We start from the raw sequence: 14,961 nt of genomic DNA on the forward strand, positions 1-14,961 counted from the left end.
ACATGATGTATGGATTGCTGCGGGTTCTGCAAGTGTTAAAAACCTTTATTTTCCTGCATATTCAGTTAAATTTGCATTAATTGAATTTCTGTCTTATTCTAGCCCTTCCATCAACTGGGTCAAGAACTTTGCTTTCTCTGTGATGGAGTTAGCTTATACTGAATTTGAGAAGTAAGTTCTAAATGGTCCTTATAATAGATTGCTAAGATTGTGAGGACAAGCTGTCAAATTCTTGATTAGCTGTTCTGTCAGAGAAGAATAGCAATGAGTCAAAACTATGGATGTCTTCCAAGGCAAGAATTTAGTGTTATTCCAAGGAGCTCTTTCTAAAGCCATTTACCCTTGTAGTAATACCTAAAGCAGCTTTTATGCAGACAGAATACCCCTCTTAAAATGAAATATGATGCTCCAGGGTGCTTGTAAAAGAAAATACTCTTTCTGGTTCAAGTCACATGTAACAGATCATGGCTGTTAAAGCTCTTTGTCGGTAGAATGAATCAGTATTGACTGCCTGGTTTCTCTTGCGGGTCATTAGCTTGTCAGTTAATTGGAAAGCTTGTGAGGGGCTTCTCTGTGGTGGTGTTTTGTGGTAGAAGAAAACAACCTGGGAATAAATGTAGTTAAAAGCTGTTTGTAGTTCGTAACTATGGCTGATTCTTACATGGTTTTGATTGCTGTGTGTGCATCGTATGTTGGGCTAATCTCTAAAAGGGATAAAGGATTTCTATGGTGTAGCTCTGAAGGCTAACAAGGGTTTGAAAAAGGATTCTACTGTGAAATTCATACCATAAATAATAAAAATACACTTGTAAGAGTCTGTGTGAATGCTGCAACTGTAACAAAAGGATTCTTTAGATTCAAGTCTGTGGTTAATGCAGCTATCAGTAGTTTTGGTCAAATTAATTACTTACTAGTGATACCCTTTATTGATATAGGTCAGTTTAATTAAAAAAATCCCTTAAAATTATAGCTCTGCAAAATTCTCTTAAAACTATAATTCTTCTGTCATTGAAGCAGCAGCATTTGATTCTTTATTTACCTTTCTTTCAGTGAATTGATAGAGACTCAAAAAAGAAATCTGTGTATTAAAGAGGGTGTTGTTTCCCACTGAGCACCTGGTCCTGAAAGTCTGGGTGGGCTTGTGCATCCTTGTTAGCAATGCAGACTTAGTTTGTAATGCTGTTTTGGATGTATTGTTTTAAAGGAAGTTAAAAATTGATCTCTCTTCCCATTAGCTGTGTGAGTTCTGCAGAGCAGTGAAACATTGTATGAACCCCAGGCGGGGAGGCTTTCTTTGAGGAAAGTAAACAGATAAGGGGAAGAGCACATGGAAGGGATTTGTTAAATAGAGTTGCCATCTATATACTGTTGTTCTTCTGGCTATAACTGCACTTTACATTTTGTTATGGCCTGGGTCTTTAGAGTTGAATTTTATGAGGCATTTTCAGCACAATTGGGTCAGTCACCCATTATTCATTCAATTACACACTGCAGCCTTGCTGCTCCTCCTTGACATCTGTACACAAAGCTCATCTTTTTTTTACATAACCTGACCAGCTCAGATGCCAATTGTGGGAGATGCTGAAAGTCACTGGGAGCTCCAAAGCATGAGAAAAGAAGTGGCTAAATAGTTCATTCCCCCTGGCATGCCCAGAGGCAAGCAGGAAGCTGATAATGGCATCATTACACATGTAATACTTTCTGTTTTGCACATATATTGCTGTAGAAAAGGGAGAAATTTGAGACTGTTGTGTGGGAAATGTAATTAAACCACTTTTACGTAGCTAGCTAGTTTCATTTCTGTTTGTTGCCTTACATAGGCATTGACTTACACTGTCATGAGCTGTTTCTGAGGGGCTACCTCATCTGGAGCTGGAGGGACCCCTGCGTCCTGGGGTGGTAATGAGGTGACTGGCCTTGCTGGGCTGTCGATCGAAAAGGTGTGTGTTCCATGAAGCAGAATATTAGGGAAAGCAATGCAAACAGCTGTCTCATTAATGTGATTAAATGATATGCTGAAATCTGCCTCTGAGGCTGTTTCACTCCTGTGTGCAGCTGGGTAAGATGGTCCAGCCAGCCTTTCTGTAGATGATCAGCAATTGAGTGCAAGTCCAACTTCAGGTGCTTTGGGATTCAGACCCATATAAATGCTGACTCTTGAAATAGGGCTCAGTAAATGCTGTGCTTGGAAAATAAGAAGGAGCATGTTCTCAAAAGAAAAATAAAATGTATAGAGGAGGTAGGCAGCAGGAAATGCGTACATGTCAAAACAAGCACTCAGTCTTAACGTGCTTTCTGAATAACAGTGAGTTGTGTTTCTTCCACCTGTAAAATGAATACAACACTGTCTTATCATGCAAGAGTATCACTGAAATAAACCCAGTGATGTTTCTGAAATGTTTGGATGTTTCAGCATCAAGGACTAAAGAAAAGCTCAGAAATAAATTAATAGTTCTTATTTGGGAAGCATAGTAACAGTAGGTTGTGAAAGAAGTACGGTTTTTATAACACAGGTAAAAGGAAAAATTGAAATGCTGCTGATGGGGAATTCTGACTGTCATGTACACAGAATTGAGGTGTCTGACAGAAAAGAAAATAGTGTGTGATAAAGTGACTGAACACTGTATAAAAGCGTATGCCTCCTAAGTAGGAGGGAGGGAAGTATTAAGTTGCAAAAATAATCTCTATCCTAACTCCTGATGTTTGATTTGACTTGGATTTTTTGAACTTTATGTTAAAAATGCAAATAATTAATTTATTTACAGGAACCAAAGGTACAGATTTACACTAGATTCGATGATATAAAAGTAGTGAACCTAATTGTTTATAAATGTGGAAGAGAACTTTGACTTTGTTCGTATAAGTGTGATGCTTCAATTTCAGCCCACTGTTGAATCAATTTGGTAAATATTTGGTAGGTTTTAAGGATCTAAAGAAACTGAGTAATGGTATTTCACATACAGTTACCTTGAGAACAAGTGACTGTAGTTGAACTTCTCCTGGCAGAGTTGAAAACTGGAGAAGCAGAGTTGAAAGCTGCAAACTGTTTTTGTTAGAAATGCCTTTGCATTAGGTGTTTGGATTACAGTCTAGCAAATCACCTGTCCTGGGCACTGCCAGGGACTTCTAAGACATGATTACACAAATAATCTTAATTGTGTCTCAGACGGTAAGTAAAATCCATATACTCATAAATAACTGTAAAGGTCGTATTGGTTAGTCACTAACAACACTGAAACTACATCTAGTTTTTTTTCTTGCTATTGGCTCTGTTGTGTTAGTACAAGTCATCTTAAAGCCTTATTTCCCTATGGAAATGTGTCTTGTGTAGCAGCCCGTGTTGAGCAGAAGTCAACTTTATTTTATTTCAATCCCTTCTAGCCTTCAGGAAAAAGAACGATTGTTCAGCATGTCCATTAAAGAAACTACTGCCAAAGTAAGTACATGTTTTCGGTTCTTCAGAATATTTACAGAAGCAGATCATAGTAAATTGTCCATGTTTTAGAAAGTTTATTTTGCAGTGTTCCTTCTAAAAAGACTTTGTACATAAGTAGTTTCAAGCATACACTGAAAAGCCCTCCTCAACTTTATATTTGAGCAGGCCACTGAGATTATAATACTTAGGGAAGCGTGTATTAGGGAGGGTTCGAGACATACTGAAACTCGAAACCATGACACTGTTAAAAGCTTAACAAAAACCAATATTTATTACTAAGAGGTGGCCAACAAAATGAACAAACCCAAAAAGGAGGAAGGAGGAGAGAAATAAGCCCTCAGCACGACCTCCCCAGTTACCCAGCTGTTGCCCATAAAGTTATCTTACCGACCTAGCATGCCTGTAATTACCCACAGCAGAAGCTGCATCCTTGGAGAGTCAGTAAGTTCACAAACTGGCAGGCGTCCCCGCCAAAAGGCAACGTTGTCCTTGGTGTGAAGTTAGCTGTCTTCCAAGAAAGCACTATCTACTTTTATACAATTAACTGAGTGACCACAACCTCCCAGGTGTGACCAGCACCGCCCAGCCAGAGGCCCTCAGTCCCACCTCCCGGTTATGTAAGTGCGTCTCTTCTGTGCGTGCGCGAGAACTTTGGAAATCCCCTCACGCACGCGCAGTATGCCTTGGGGGTCTTTCTTAATTGAGTCTGGGGGCGCTACTTCATCCTCCTCCTCCTCAAATTCTCCTTCAAGTGACCTTGGAGGACAATTAGCCAATCACAGAACACCAATTAAAACAGTTTATACAGAAGTTCTCCCTCCGAGGACGAATTCACTGTTCTATCAGTGAACTTGGCAGGGAGAATATAAACTACTGCAGGTGGCTGGGGCCAAACACAGACCAAAAGTATCAGCATAAATTCACCCTGGTACAGAAGCGGATGGAGTAATTTCTTCTTTCTCAGCTTTTTTGCTGGTGATCAGTCCTCTTGCTCAGGTCTCTGTTCAGGATCAGACTCCTCAGCTTCGTGAAATAAAAGTGAGCTCTGGTCATAGCTGAATGTTTTCACTCTTAATAAAGAACCTCTTTCTTTCCTACCTAACTGGCTTTGTTGGTATGAAGGGAAAAGCATAAACTAAGAACCTCATTTCCCTGCCCTTTCACTAATAATCTAGCTAGCAATCTCATTCTCACACTCCTTGTAAAATACAAAGAAAAGTGATATGGCATATTTAATATAACTTTTGTTTTTAACTGGAAATGTTACTACTCTTCCTTTAACTTTCTTATTTCTCTTGGCCTCCTTTCAAGAAGGAGAATACTAAAGTTTTCTTTTTCTTTTGGAGTAGCTCAGTGAGCCACACAGCATCTTTGCTCCATGAATGTTCTAGGAAAAAAAAGATCCACTTACTCTAGCTAATTCATCTAAGTAAGTTCACCTATATGAAACAGGGAGTGGAAAATATTTCTGGGTTTTGATCAATAATCAATTTATGGTCTGAAATAAACTTATTTTTCATGTTCTTTCTCTAGTAGCACTCACCTAAATCAGTAAAAGTTTTATCCTTTATAATTTGTTCTTCCTAATCATCTTGACCAACGCTTTTAGTATGCACTGTTAAAAAGATCGTCCTTCCTTCTCTTCTGCTTTGTTTTAAGCTTATTTTCTCTATTCCTTGCTTATGCCCACATATTGGGAAAATTAGTATAAGACTATTATAATATGATGCTTCCTCCTGTATTTTTGAAATGACTATGAATAAAGTATCAAGGAAATTATTGTAACTGACATACAGGTCATCTACTAAAATGAACAAGTCATTCGGTACCTCAAAGCTATTTGCAAACTAAAACAGAAGTTAGAGAATTTGCCTTCTCCCCAGAAAATGTGCCTCTTGAGGTTTTATTTTACAACTGTAGTGTCTGGATACTTTTTCAATAAGAACTGAAACATTGGGTAACAATAGAGAAGTCTGCAAGGTAGAATTTCACAGCTTGATTATTTCTTTAAATTTTCAATAGATAAAATATTACTTCAGTTTCATTCTATTTCTGTGTGATGGGTTTTATTTATTAGAGAAGATAAATATGAAGCATGTAATGAGACTCCTCCAAGTAATTTACTATGTAGTTTATTCAGATTGTCTCATCCTTTTATTTTCGTCTCAAAATAAATAGAGCTGGTCTTTTAAACCTTCTTATTGTATGGAGAAAACACTCATTTGTCAAAAGTCCTTTCTTTCCCTCTGTGCCACTGGCATTCTATGGCCTTTTCTGCCTCATCTGTGTTGTTTTCAACCTTGGCTGCAAAAGCTAAGTTTTGCCTGCTAATGAAGGGAACAGTGTCTCTTATTCACCACCTTCCTTCAGAAATTATTATCTGCTTTCACTAATGGCAAGATTATGCTGTGTGGGAAACCAAGTGGACTGTTCCTTCCTTCAGGCAGTGTTGAGAGAATTTCTTTATCTTTTCCAAGGTGCTGTTGTAAAGAAATGTGAAGGTTACTCAAAATTCTTTTTTCTTGAGATGATTGGAGGAAGAGTAAATTCCAGTGCTTTAGTCGCTGTCCTTGTCCCTGTTTTTGCTGCTCTAGATTAACATCATATGCTGGAAAGATGGAAGAGGATGACAGTGGGCAAATTTGCTTTTGATATTTTGCTGCTTTTCATCTTGATTGCACACATCTTTGCTAACCAGCTTCCTACTGGTTTCAGATAGACTGCTTCTTTGAGAAGAATTTGTGTCTGAACAGAGATTTGTAAGGTATATTCCCAAACAAGAGCCTTTTTTTTTTTTTAAAGTCTGCTTTAAAAAACCCTCACAAACCACTGAAGAGAATTTTAAAATAGATACAGTAATACTTGGCTGTAAAAAAACTTCCCTGAAACTGAAAGGGAGTTTTTTCAGACTTCAAGCTTGTTGGTCTGTGGGACACAGCAGAGCTGAGCGCTGAGAACAGGAAAAGGTCATCACTGGGGCCCCAGGCACCTGCAGTCAGACTGGGTAGAGGAGGATGGTGTGTTCACTGGGAGCAAAGAACACTGGCATTGTGAATGTTCACCATCTTTGTTAGTGAAGAAATAACCTTTCCTTAGTGGCCAAATAAGCTCCTGTAATGAATAATAATATCTGTTATTAAGATAAAACAATTAGAAAAAATGAGAAGAACTGGAGCTTGTAGAGTAGACTTGATGCAATATGGAAGTAGGGCTATTAGTTTAGGGGATATTACTTTGTCTTTCCCAGTTGCTCATTTAGTTTTGTTGAACTATGCCATATGATGGGCCTGAAGATTAATGTTGTTCATTTATCTGTAGAATACATGTGACATAGCTACAAGCAGAGGTTCGGCAATGTTCTTAGCTCATGTTCCAGAAGAATCATCTCTGAGTTGGAGGAACTGCCTTTCAGCCTCTGGTCCCTGCATTTAGTCCATTAATAAAGAGCACCAGCAAGCTTTGTTCTGATAGTAGTGCTTACAAACTGGACAGTGTTCACTATAAACTGATTAAACCTCCCAGCTTATTTTGCATAATTGCCAAACAGCTGTCTAGTCCTAATGACTTTAAGTTACTACCAGCATGGGATATATTCGTGCAGTTTTCCTGGAGCTGAAAGATTCCCCATCTAATTGCAATTCACTGAGCCATTCAGTGTCCCTAAAGAGAGAACACTGCTTAGAAAGAAGTCATTGAAAACTTTCAGATTTATTTTGGAGGTGGGAGACAGAAATGGCCTTCAGGTTCTTTTGGGCACATTTATTCACCTCTGACAGGTTTGGGGATTTAAAAATACTTTGACTGAATTAGTTGGTGAGTCACTTAGAAGGGGGTACTGAAACAAAGTGAGATATGTGGGAATTGAAAAATTGTAATAGGTGCAGAAATGATGAGATATGTGTTTTTAAATTAATAGGATGACTCTGAAGTCTTTAGATAGTATCAGTTACTGCTTGGAGGATAGTTCTATTGACTCAAGAAAAAGTATGACCCATTTATGATTAAGAGGTAATCTCAGCTAAACTAAGAGGGTATTATTAATTTAAAAGGATTTACAGTTAGTGTCAGATCTGAATTACTATATTTTAATTGTACAGATAATCCATTAGAACTATAATGCTTTTGCTCTTAAAAAGTGAGGTAAGAGATGTGCTTCTGTTAATAAGCATGGCATTTGTTTTTGAGGAGGAAAAAAAGTGAAGGAAGGCAGGGAAACTTCTCTCTGGAGATTTCATTTCACATCACATCTTTTCAGAACTGACCTCTGCCTATCTTGACTATTGCTTTACCCTTGGTTCCAATGTTTTCTTAAGTGTCAGCTACACTTTTGAGCAAGGATTTGACATCTGCCTTCAGAATAAGGGTTTTGCCTTAGTTCAATGAAAGATTTTTTTCTTTTTGTTTATTTTGCTTTCCTTCCCAAATAATGCAATGTGGAGTAAACCCCAATGGTTTTGAATATGTGATAGTTGTATGAACTGTGTATGTTGCACCTCAGTCCTTCTGAGGTGGCAGTGTACACTGAAACGTAAAGTACAGAAACGTCTGAACTTCCTTGATGTATTTTTTTCTCTCCTATCTCTCTCCATGTTTTTAATACCAGTTCTGATTGATCGCTGAGGGGCCTTCAGTTAAAAAGATGAAAACAAACAAAAGAGAGGGCAAGTCAGAAACCTGAATCCCAGTCATCTGTGTCTCATGATTGTGAAACAAAGTACAGTATCAAGCTGGTATAGCCTTATTTATTGCCTCTGCAGAAATAAGGCTGCTTTGCCTTTTTTTTCCAGTTAAGATGTGGAGCAGGGTATATTTTGTGTAAAAATTGCTGTATGTTGTGTTATGGCACTTTAGTCTCTAAATGTTGGTTTATTTATGCTCCACTCCAAGCATCACTGTTAATACTAAAATTGTACAGAATTTGTAAAATGACCTTTCTTCTGTGTGCAACCCTCAGCACCTAGTAGTGCAGTGTGTCCTCTCTCATACAGGAAATAATTCTAATACCTTTCCCTATTTTTATAATAGAATGTGTAGCAAAGCCTGGAAATTTTGATTCATCTTGGGTATTTCTGTAAAGACATCACTTTTTATTAGGCTTTTGTAGCTTGCTGCAGGATGTTATGTCGTGTCTGTAAACTAAGAACATTTGAAGCCCCATTTGAACTGCCTTATACTTTTACATGGATGAATTCTATATCATGGCTGTCTGCCTCAATTTAGGTTTGCACGAGTCAGAAACTCTGCAGTACTTTGAGGAGGAAAGTGAGTGATATTGAGACTCAGCTACCAGCTCTACTTGAAGCCAAAATGCTGGCTGTTTCAGGTAAGTCTTAAGTGATGAGAAGGACTAACACTGATAAGGGTTGTATCAGAGCAGTTACTGACCTCTTCTTTACAGACTTTTCCTAAAAAGTTGTTAATGTGCTTGTGTACATGCCTTCAAATGATGGCAAGTCTAGCAGAATGGGGTTGTGTCATGTCTTGTGTAAGGTATTTCAGGCCCCTCTCTGCAGTTTGGAACTACTGGCAGAGAGGATGCTGTGCGGTAGGCAGTAAACGTGCAATAGACATGTTATTTTTCCATAGGTGAAATTGGTATATAATTATCCATAGCTGTTCCTGGACTCTACAAGTTACATGCTTAGAGGTCTCTGGCTAAGTTATAAATGTATAACTAAGGTATCAAAATTACGAGTGTGGCTTTAAATGACGCTTTAAAATGGAATACAATAATTGGCAGCTTCTGCTGTTCAGATCATTAAACAACTATTGCTGGCAGCAAAGGAGCAATTTTGTCCTTGTGCACTCATGCATGTTATTTAGCACCAATAAAACACTGAAATGTGGTTACAGCGTCTGATATATAACAGCTTTACATGCCCCAAACTTGGCATTGCTGCACTATTGTCCAAGGAAAAAAGATGAAGCACAGTTCTTTATCTTGAAAGCTGAAAGAGGTAGGTTTCCTAATTCAGCAAATGGTTTACAAATGTTTAAGTAGGTGTCTCTCTGCTAGACACCTGCCTCAGAGAGGAAGCTGAGTAGAAGGGAATGTGGATTGGAGTACAAGGAGTTTTCTGGTGTTACACCAAGTAAAGAAAGGCTAAAGGGTTTTTGATACATGTCAAGGTGAGATATGTAGCTCTCCACAGGTGATTTACCTTCTCAATTATATACAAGAATCTATACTACACACATGAATTATTTTAAAATGAAACCTTGTGCGGTGTCACATGGTTTGTTTGCCAGAAGTGGATGACATCGGGGTTTAGCAAAATCTGAAAGGAAATCAAGGCCCAGATCTTCTGCTGCTGCTGAACATGCTCAGTTTTCTTACTTCTCATAACACCTTTTTGAAATTGAAATCCTCTTTATTTCTCTGTCCACTTGTAAGAGGTAAGCTGAGCAATTGTCCTTCTTTACCCATAGGCTGCCTGAATGTAGGTAATTTTCTAACTCTCAGAAATGGGGTCAAAGTTTTCCACAGCCATTCTATGGCTTTCTTGAGAACAAAATGTGCAACTGCTTCATGCTGCTAGAAGGAAGCATTTGGCCAGGAAAGCTGTATCTCAGTCTGACACTTTGAGAGAGTGAATGACAACTTGAGGATGGTTTCCAAGACGTTCATAACAGTATTTTATACTTGTTAGCTCTTGAAAAAGGTTGGTTGTTTCAGGAATGAATTCAAAAGGCGATTTAATGCTGCTGTTTCTATAAACTGTTTTCACTGTGACTGCCTTTCTATGCTTTTAAGTATCTGTGCAAGTTCTTTGTACTGATAAGAAGCACTATTTCTTTTTTCACTCTTGCTCTGAAAAACTCTTCCTTCAGGGAATTTTAATGACTGTGAATGGTACAATCCTAACTTGTTACTAAGGCAGAATTCTGGATGGCACCAGTTTGAAAATCAAGGACAAAAGATAATTTGGTGACAGTGGATACTGTAATTTCTTCACCTCCGTTTAAGGTACAGATACTTTTAGTTAATATGGTGGCACTTGCTTGTGTTAAATGAAGAGTTATATGCAGAGGATACAGGGGAGATACAAGAATAAAAAGAGAATTTTTTCTCTGAAGACCTGAAAGTAAAAAAAAAATCTGAAAAAAATAGAAATATTTCAGTTTTAGAGCATGAAGTGAATAAAATCAGAAAAGCCAGGATACAGAGTGAATTGCAGCTAGCAGAGAAACAAGTGAGAGAGAAAAGACTTGGTAAATGCAGAAGAACAAAGAGGAAGGAAGAGAGAAAAATAGGTGAGGTTTTATGTTGGTGTGTTTTTTTTCTTCTTAAGACAAAACCAGTGAGCAGTAGATAATCACTTGGTTTTTGTGTATTCCTCTGTTTGGTGTAAATGAATGACCCTTCTTAAATAAGTCATAATTAAGAAGTAGGTCTTAACCTTCTAAATACTGGTTAAGATTTAAGCAAGATACTGTATGTACATATCCCCTGATCTTCCAGTCAGCTAACAATGTTATGAGCAGCCTGGATATATTGAATCATTAAAAGATGGAAGAATGTTCATTTGGGTAATGTACAATTATTTAAGGACAACCCTGGAATAGCATGACATTCAGAAGGAATTGTAGTGTGGACATGTAAATATGCAGTAATAATAAAGTCTAATGGTCATAGAGGTTTTCATTTAGTCTGGAAGCATCAGGCAGGGATAAATGTCTGTTACTTCTACTTTTTTCCGTAGTAGTTAGATAGATAAATTCAAATAGTTTCTTCAAAACCAGTACTAATAGATACTGAGAACAACTGTTTTTCTCTATGTAGTTGTCACATCATTTTTGTTTAACATAGCATTTTTCTTGAGGAAGCAGTAAGAGTTAAGTGACTTTGGAACAGTGTCAAAGTAAAAGGGTAACTGTATCCCAGAAGTTAAATTAGATGAGCTTAAGAATATAGTTAAGTGATAATTAGTTTTCAGAGCTTACATGTGGTGACTTAGTGATGTGATGGCTTGGAAAGCTTTGATATATACTTCAGCCTTTAATGGCTTCCTTAGTAGCTTGAGACAACATTCGTCTTCTACATGGATGGTACTTTATAATCCAAATATATTGATTTAAAGTATTGATGTATTTGCAACAGAAAATGTAAGAATACGGTTGATCTTATTTTTAGAGGAAAATACCACAATAAATGCATTGTAAGCATAACAATTCTATTAGTTCTGTCAATAGAATACATTGGATTTTAAGGCTGTATGATAAATGACACTGTAAAGACAATATTGTGTACGTAAATGTCTCTCCTCATTATTTTGTTCTGGGAAGAAGTATAAAATTAAATTTAGAAGACAATTTATGACTATTTGGATTATTGAAGGCCATAAAATAAATACAGTGGGTTTAATTAAATCCCAGTGAGATTTCATATGGGAAAAAGAAAAGAAGCCCATACTTACGCATTCAAGAGGTATTTCTATCAACAATTACAATTCAGATCCTTTATATCAACAGCTCACTTCTGATTGATCTGTTGTGATAAATATTCCTGAGATGCTAGTCCAGACTTTTCCTCCAAAGATAATTAGTAGAACCTTATATTGTTTGTGGTTCTTAAGTCAGTAGCTTTCGGTAATTATAGCTAACAAGTACTCCTGATTGCATGAGATGTTACTGTTGACATACACATTTGTAAATAACCATTCATGTAATCTTATAGTTTGGCATCTAGTAGGTTTTTGGTTGTGTGTTTGTTTTTTTTAATTATAACTGACTACCTTAATGGCAGTGCTTAGAAACCTGCATTTTATTATTCTAACAGTTGCTTCTTACAGTAGCTCTTAACGTGCTTATAAAAATTTTGCCATCAGTTATGGGAAGAATGTGACAGTACACGGTACTCCTTTCTTTTAGCATTCTGTAACTATTTAGCATGAAATTTTTGGAGGGAATAAACTTCAGATGAAATGTTTGGAAACTGGTAAGAAAATTCAAATAGAATGATCTGTAAGCAAGTGTGAACATAGCTGTAGAAATACTATTAAAACTTATTTTCATACTTTGGGCAAGTGTGGGGGGAGATGGCAGGCCCATGGAACCCCCAGGTCCCCTGGAAGTAGAGGAGCTCGAAGCATTACAGGGTATAAGACCGTTCCCTTGAGAAAAGTAGAGATAACTGCGCGTTCCCATGGAAACAGCCCTGAGTGCTGGACAGTGCAAGGTCGGAGCTGCTTGGCAAACTGCAGGTGTTGCATTCCTGGGTGTTTTGTAAGAACATGTTTGTAGTGTGTGGGGGGAAAGTGGAAGTTGGCACTAAATAAACCTGCCTGCTCAGCGTAGCAGGCAGACATCTCTTTGTCTCACCATCCTCTTGTGTCTTGTGTGTCATTCTTCCCCCCTTTGGACCAAGGCCTTTCGACAGGTACCCAGTGACAGGCAAGAGCAAATCATATATGAGAAATGATGTGTTTCACGTTTTTCCTTAGTGAGAAAATAATTTGGTAATGGAAGGGAGGATGCAAACTAAAATGAATTTTAGTCCTGTTATGTCTGTTTCCTATATTTGAATAAAAGAGTTTGTTTGATATGTTTTGTAATGTCTTCATAGAATCTGTGAATTTTTTTCCTCTTGAGAATGCATAGTAGCATGGGACTAGATAGCCAGAAAGTGGCTTAGCAGGGAGCTAAACAGGCATGAATGAAATGCTGAATTTGTTATCTATGAGATGCATGTCATTAACTTTCCTTATGTCTTTGCAAATACAAATTAGATTCAAATACAGAAGTTAGAGTGAGGTGACTTGTAGTTTAAAATTTTTATTTTTAATCTTAAAACTGTCTGTACCAGTGAGAGACCATGTGTCATCATCCTGTAGTTAGCATTACCTTGATTTCACTATATACTGGCAAGTTGGAGCTGCTTGGAAATGCTGTTGTGGGATGATTTCCAGCAGTAGAACAATAAGGGTTTTTTTCCTTATGTCAGTGTTCAAGTGTAGTTTATACGTAGCATGACGTAAATACTAGATAGCACATTTCACAAAACTTCATGTTTGGACTGTTGCCTCTTTGGCTGCTCTTTGATGCTCATTTAGGGCAAATTCAGTGTGGCTCAGAAAACAACTGTAACAAAAAGAGCCTCCTACTTTCCAGCTTTGGTGCTAAGTGCTATTGTTGGGACTGAGTATGTTAGAGAGGGGACAGAGCCATCAGGCTGGAAGATGCCAGTGCAGGATGAAGGACATTTTCAGCCATCCATCTGTGATTTATGTTAATGTGGATGTCTTGTTTTCAAATTTGTGCTGTAGTTGGTTGTTTCACGCAGAAATATGTGTGGACATACAGTTCTTGTCATGATGTTGAGTTCTTCCCCAAACGTGCCACATACAGCTCTCAATTTGTCTTTCACTGGAAGGCAATGGTACTCCTGTTTTTTTTAATCTGTTTCTGAGAACTGTTGTTTGGTATGTCTTGTCAGATGACATAGCTGGTTCCACACTTTCCAATTCCTACTTTCCGTAGCAGCCTGAGTTGATGGATTAGGGGCACATGGAGATTAATTCTACTTCATGGCTGCAATGTCTGGCTCCACCATACAATGCTGTGTACTGGTACATCTTCCCACTACAGTTGCTTTATTCTCCATGAAGTAGAATTTGCCACTGTGTGTTGGTGAAAGCGATGTACTTTTTGGCACATCTGTTAACTCACTTGAAAAATAATGCTAGTGAGTCCCCCAAACCAACTCTTAAGTGTTCACTCAGACTTCAGACAGCTATGTGTTGTGGTTTATCCCCAGCCAGAAATTAAGTACTACGTGATCACTTTCTGGTCCCAGTGGGGAGGAGAATTGGAAAAAAAAAGTAAAACTCAGGAGTTCAGGTAAGAATAGTTTAATAATCAAAACAGCAATGATAATGAAAAGGAGAGTGAGTGAGGCATAAAACTCAAGACAGGCAAGTGATGCCTAATACCAGTAAAGTGATGCTCACCACCTGCTGACAGATTCCCATTCAATGCCCAAACAGTGATTGCCCCCTCCCAGCCAACTACTCCCAGTTTATACACTGGGCATGATGTTCTATGGTATGGAGTATCTCTTTACCCAGTTTGGGTCAGCTATCCTGGTTGTGCTCCCTCTCAGCTTCTGGTGCACCTGCTTACTGGCAGAGCATGGGAAACTGAAAAGTCCTTGATTTTAGGGTAAGTGCTACTTAGCAACAACTAAAAACATCAGTGTGTCATCAACATTATTCTCAACCTCAGTCTAAAACACAGCTCTTAACCAGCCACTAAGAAGAAAATTAACTGTATCCCAGCCAAAACGAGGACACTGTGCTGTTTGTCTTTTTAATCTCAATTCCAAATGAGACTGCTGGATGTTACTGGCTTTCAGCAAATTTCAAAGGTGATTTGTTGTAGCTGAAATTCCAGCATGATATGTGACCAGACAGCAGAAAATCTTTGCTTCTGTTGCAGAAGTCAGTCATGTAGCAACTTACTCTCTTTCTCTCCTGTTACCTAAGCGGCTATCCCTGGAGCGGGAGAGAAGGTCAACTTATCTCTTT

General features: G+C 38.0%; 1 protein-coding gene across 1 annotated transcript in view; it reads left to right on the forward strand.

Moving 5' to 3' along the window:
• DISC1 (DISC1 scaffold protein) overlaps nt 1-14,961 on the forward strand; it is a 172,853-nt gene that overhangs the window by 55,970 nt on the left and 101,922 nt on the right. Inside the window, exons 7-8 of the mRNA XM_018077458.1 lie at nt 3,382-3,436; nt 8,657-8,759. Coding sequence (XP_017932947.1) covers nt 3,382-3,436; nt 8,657-8,759 — 158 coding nt within the window. The remainder of the gene's footprint in view (nt 1-3,381; nt 3,437-8,656; nt 8,760-14,961) is intronic.

This window comes from Manacus vitellinus, unplaced genomic scaffold (genome assembly GCF_001715985.3).
Source record: "Manacus vitellinus isolate BGI_N305 unplaced genomic scaffold, ASM171598v3 scaffold_37_pilon, whole genome shotgun sequence".
NCBI lineage: Eukaryota > Metazoa > Chordata > Aves > Passeriformes > Pipridae > Manacus > Manacus vitellinus.